Consider the following 5,389-nt stretch of genomic DNA (forward strand, 5'->3'; position numbering starts at 1 on the left):
TCATAACATAGACATACTTAAATTGTCCTTTGATATATATGCTTATATAGATTTAAAATTCATATCATCACTTCGGAGCATCTAATAATAATTGTGCTTTTTTCAATTGGAAAAAAAAAAGTAGCAGTGTATTTCTAACTGTATATTCATCAATTATAATCACTTAAAAATTAACCTAAAAGGATTCGACCTAGTGGTTAGAGATACATACCCACTTTTACTTCTAAATTGAGAACCTTGGATCAACACCCTAGAGGCTAACATACAATTTAACTTTGAAGGGAAAAACTCCATATATAACTGAGTCCTTTTTAATTTTTTCCATTTTTTTAAGGTCTAGCGTCTGTCATAGACATAGCAAGTTAGCAACCACAACAACCAATCGAACTAGTGTCATNTCAATCTCACTCAATCAAAGAATAGTGCAAAAATATCAATCTTATAGTTTGATTTTGAACATTAATTAAGCCCAATCAGAATAGGACTAGACCACAGAGGACAAAAAAGTTGATAAAAGAGTACTTACAAGGACCAATCATACACAAGGCTTATGTTGACCAAAACCAATGCTTATTATAGAGAAGGTTTTTCAGGTCGAAAAAGAAACCTTCTAAGAAAATTGGTCGGTTAGTCACAAGACTTTCATACAGTGACACATACCAAATAATTGGACCAACAGAGATCAAAGAAAAGCTCAAATTGGCAATCATTAACTTCGCTAGAAATATTAGATGCTCCATTGACAAAACCTCTGGCATGTCAATTACTATCTGATTAACCCAATAAAAATATTAGTGATTCAAAAAAATAGAGAATATTTTGTACTTCAGTCATTACCATTACGGTTTCAGTTTAATAAATGATCACATGACAAAATACAAAAAATAATTACAAAACCTAATAAATGCAGTAAAGGAATGCTACTTATATGATGACCTCACCAAAGGGGGAATCCCTTGCGGTAACCTATAAGGGTATCAATGTTTTAAGTCTTCTTAACTTTCTTAACACCACAAATCTATTGCAATAAGCCAAGTGAATGCCACTGAAATATCTGTTATCTGACAAGTGTGTAAATGTTGACCTTCGTAAAGTTGAGTACGTAGCAATCATAATTTAATTTTAATATACTATTAGTATAAAATAATAAAATAATTTTATACATATATCTAATTATGTAATTCAATATCATAACAAATAACTATCTTTTATATTAAATGCATAAATGATCATTCAAAAAAACAGATATGATTACACAACTATATAAGACATTTTATACTGTCAGTGCATCAAAATTAAACTCTAAAACTAAATTAAACTATATGCATCTATATAAAAATATATGACATAATAGCTAATTGGCCAATTTTATGATGCCTTTTGTTTAGTGTCTAACTTTTGCCTAAATTATCTTTTATAGTAACTTTAAAATATTTAAAATGTTTTAACTTTTATATTTTTAAATTTAAAATTAATTATTTAACTTATTTTAAAAGTTAGACAATATTTTTTAGACACCATAACAAACTCCTAGCTAATTTTAGTAGCTATTTTGATATACAAATAGCATTTTTAATTTTCAAAATATACCAAAATGTGACAATGACAAATTAAGGGGGGAAATAGGAGAACGGGGGGAGGGGGATAAGATTAAAACATATTCACAAGGCCTAAGGTCAATGACATTAGGCGTTTCCATTTTCCACCGAGCACATTGACTGAAGGGAGTGAAGGGCAGAGAGAAGAGTAAGTAGAGGAGTAGGAGAAATAATGAAATCTTCTCAATCCATGTGCTTGCAGAGGAGAAGGTAGAAGAAGGAAGAATAGAATATGAAGAGAAAGAATGATAGCAGAGGAGTAAGAAGGAAATATGTAAGCTACAAAAAGGAGTAGACCAAGATACTCTAAACACAACAAAAATTTGACGAGGATTGAGAATACAAAAAGCCTACTTTAGAATGAATTACAAAACAGATACAACAGCTACTATGAAAAAATGCATGGTGCTGAACTTCCCTTTTCTCTTGAAAACTAGCCATTCCACAATCACAAATTCTAGGCCTACAACATGTTAGCAACCTAAAGAACAAAAAAGGGTAATAGAGATAAGAAGACAAATGAGTAGAGAGGAAAAAATAAGTGTCAGAGCAGGTGTTATAAGTTAAATAGCAAGCAAAGGCACCATTACAACATAATGGAGAAGACCATCATCATCTGCATAAAACAATATCCTTCCCAAACTCAGAATGCTTAACAACTGTTACTTGGGTTGTCCTCAAGGCTTTAACAAATTCTCATCATATATTCTGCAGCTGTGAGAATGAGATGCGGATTACTGAACCAGAAAGTGAGCTTGCATGCTTGCATACAAGAGCATCGGTAGCCAGTTCCTCAGTCTCGAACTGAACCAGAGCCTGCTTTTTCCCATTCATCTCAAAGACTTTGCTGTTCACAATAGTTCCATGCTCCTCCAGGAGGTTCAGAATCTCATCTTCGGTGACATCTTGGGGGAGTGTTGACAAATGGATAATCTTTGTCGGGGAGCAACAATAACGGTAGTTCTTAGCAGCATTACGGTTGAAACGGTTGAGGTTTGAATTGGCATACTCATGCGTGTCAGCACCTGGGGTTATGTTAGGATGTTTCGAGAAGTTGACTTCTAATCGCTTCCCAAACAACGTGGCTCCCTATATCTCGAAAGACAAAATGTCGGGACCAGGTTAAAAGTACAGAAGGAATAGTAATAAGCAGGATATCAAATTCTGTCAAGAAATTTAATAATTGGATCTCAACAGAATCTTTGCATGCCAAACATCATGAACAAAAGTAACAACAACAAATTAACATGTATAACACATACAGAAACATGCGGCATGTAAATTGTAACATCTTTTTTTATTGAAAGACACTTGAACCGTAACAATAACAAACTCAATGATAGACACACAAAGTAAAAGTTCCCTCTCCGGTGATGAATATAACAAGCAATAATAACTCCTCAATTTAGTAAAGATATAAGAAAGAATTGAGTACATACGAATAGGTTAAAGTAAATTTGTGTTTCTACACCTTAAATCGACTATACTTTTTACCCCTCTTTTTAATCGACTCCCTATTGCAAAGATCTAGCGTAGAAGAATATGAACAGCAAGGTACATAACAAACCTTCAGAAAGTGCACTGCCAATTCAGCTTGGAAACCATCCCCCATCTGGATAAGTGCATGATCTGGTTTATTCCGGAGAAGCTTAATCCTCACAATGTTCCCATAAATGGAGAACAAGTTGAACAGCTTATCCTCATCTATTCTCTGATACAACAAACAAGTTTCAAGTTAAATGAAGGGGAGCAGGGGGGTGAGGGAGAAAAAGAATCTCTCCGAGAAGAAGCCAGAAAAAAGTGCTTACATCAGGATTAAGATTTGAGACAAGAATTGTACATCGGTCATTTGTCCCGGTTACTCCAGGAGGCAAACCACCCCCGAAGGCAGCTGCAATGGCTGCAGCATTGGCCATCTATGATTCAAAACAAATTAACAAATAAGCGTATAACAAAAACAAGAACTGCTACAAGTAAATTAAACAGAAATATAAGAAATTGCATTAACGACTGCAGTCAGCATATTATAATCAGAGTGATATACTCGTATCATATTGTCATTTTCAAAATGGAAAAAAATCATGTGCAGTTCAAGAAAGGATAAAAGCCTAACAAACAACAACCTCACCCAACAAAACACCCAATTTGGGAAACAAAAAATCAACATAAATATAGAAGAAAAGATCAACCATCAGACATCTCCCACTACATCCACTGTGCAAGAATAATTTAAATGGATACTTCAACTTGATGCAAAAAATACCCAACCTGAGGATATCCAACTGCAAAAAAATAAATTAAAAAAAGAGTGAAAATATTAGTAAATTATACAGAAAATAACACAATAACAAACATAGCAAACCAACCAAAGCAGCCTGAAATATTTAGAACCTGCCCCGGCTAAAGAACCAAGAACAGAATATATTACCTGTATCGCCATATCCAGGCTGTTTCACAGAAGATGAAGGATAAAAAAACATTAGAACGGATTTGATAAAGATGAAGAGGAGATTTTAATCATTCAAAAACAAAAAAAACATACTTGTGACGGTCTGCCTTTCTGCTCTGTAGGAAGATTTGGGTTCGTAAAGTCCCTGTCAGAATAAAGTCCACAATAATCTGATAACATAACATTGATAAAAAGAGAACGAGACGTAAACAAAAACAGAAAGATGAGAACCAATGTAGTCACCTTGAACGGTCATTGTTGTAGTTCACTTGTAGTTCATCAAGGCTGCAATTAAGATGATTAAATTTTCATAAATAAGAACCAAAAAAATCAGGAGAAAAGAAAAAAAAAATCAAGAGAGAGAAAGAGAGATAGAGAGAGAAGGGGGGAGGAAGCAGCCATCGCGGGGTGCTTAAAAACCACAAACCAAAATATAATGAAATTATTTTAGATAGATTTAACCTACTTTGAGAACTGAATGTCCAGCTGACAGCAACCATCATAAATATTGCGTCCCTAAATTTCATAAATAAAATTACCATTCAGAGACAATATCAGAATTAAAATGCCAGGTAAAAGCCTCGAGCTGAAAGGAAATGTTAAAGAACCTGAAGTGTACTTCTCGCGACAACAGCATGCTGACGTGACTGATACTGGATAAGAGCCTGAAAACCTACACAGCATGCAAATACATGATGAAACATTACATACAATAAGTTATAAAAAAAATATACATGGATATATCAAATATAATCATATGTTATTTTTCTGGTACAAGGAAGGCCCTCCTAGCATGGGACCCAGGAAGGCCAAACTGGATCCCACGACCCCAAGGCAAGTAGTGAGTGGTTAAGGGGGTTGGAACAAGGGGATTGTGTAATTTCCGATTGAAGCCCCCACTATCCACATGATACCAGATGCCCTTTATCGCTTGAGCCAATGCTCCTGTGCAATATAATGATTATTTTTCACCCATATAAAAATGCAATCACAATGCTGATATCTAATTACAGGGCAAATACATATACATAATGTATAGAAACAGAAGCTACATTCCACTACACAATAAATTATCTAGCTTCTCAAGAAGCATATTTTAGAACAGTCAAAACAAGCGCTGATGTAACCATGTATCCAAGTCCAAGCACAGATAACTTATTCATAAGTCCCTATTTATCAAAATATATACTACCATATAAGTTGGTTACATGGATCGATCATCAATTGACACCACTGAACTGTTTCCAAAACAGAAATTTCAGTAATAACTTTTTTATTTACACAGAAAACGAAATTTTTTGTTTATATATGTCAAAATCAATTACAGCATGACCAAAATATA

General features: G+C 34.0%; 1 protein-coding gene across 4 annotated transcripts in view; it reads right to left on the bottom strand.

Moving 5' to 3' along the window:
* The window catches only part of LOC107618080 (polypyrimidine tract-binding protein homolog 3), a 6,518-nt gene continuing 3,034 nt past the window's right edge, over positions 1,906-5,389 (bottom strand). For all 4 annotated transcript variants that reach the window (XM_016320008.2, XM_021110774.1, XM_021110775.1 and 1 more), the window contains 9 exons: positions 4,656-4,720; positions 4,514-4,563; positions 4,291-4,332; positions 4,141-4,192; positions 4,027-4,045; positions 3,867-3,880; positions 3,407-3,514; positions 3,166-3,309; positions 1,906-2,687 (listed from right to left, as the gene is read on the bottom strand). In XM_016320008.2, coding sequence (XP_016175494.1) covers positions 2,298-2,687; positions 3,166-3,309; positions 3,407-3,514; positions 3,867-3,880; positions 4,027-4,045; positions 4,141-4,192; positions 4,291-4,332; positions 4,514-4,563; positions 4,656-4,720 — 884 coding nt within the window. In that variant the 3' untranslated portion in view covers positions 1,906-2,297. The remainder of the gene's footprint in view (positions 2,688-3,165; positions 3,310-3,406; positions 3,515-3,866; positions 3,881-4,026; positions 4,046-4,140; positions 4,193-4,290; positions 4,333-4,513; positions 4,564-4,655; positions 4,721-5,389) is intronic.

This window comes from Arachis ipaensis, chromosome B09 (assembly GCF_000816755.2).
Source record: "Arachis ipaensis cultivar K30076 chromosome B09, Araip1.1, whole genome shotgun sequence".
Lineage (NCBI taxonomy): Eukaryota > Viridiplantae > Streptophyta > Magnoliopsida > Fabales > Fabaceae > Arachis > Arachis ipaensis.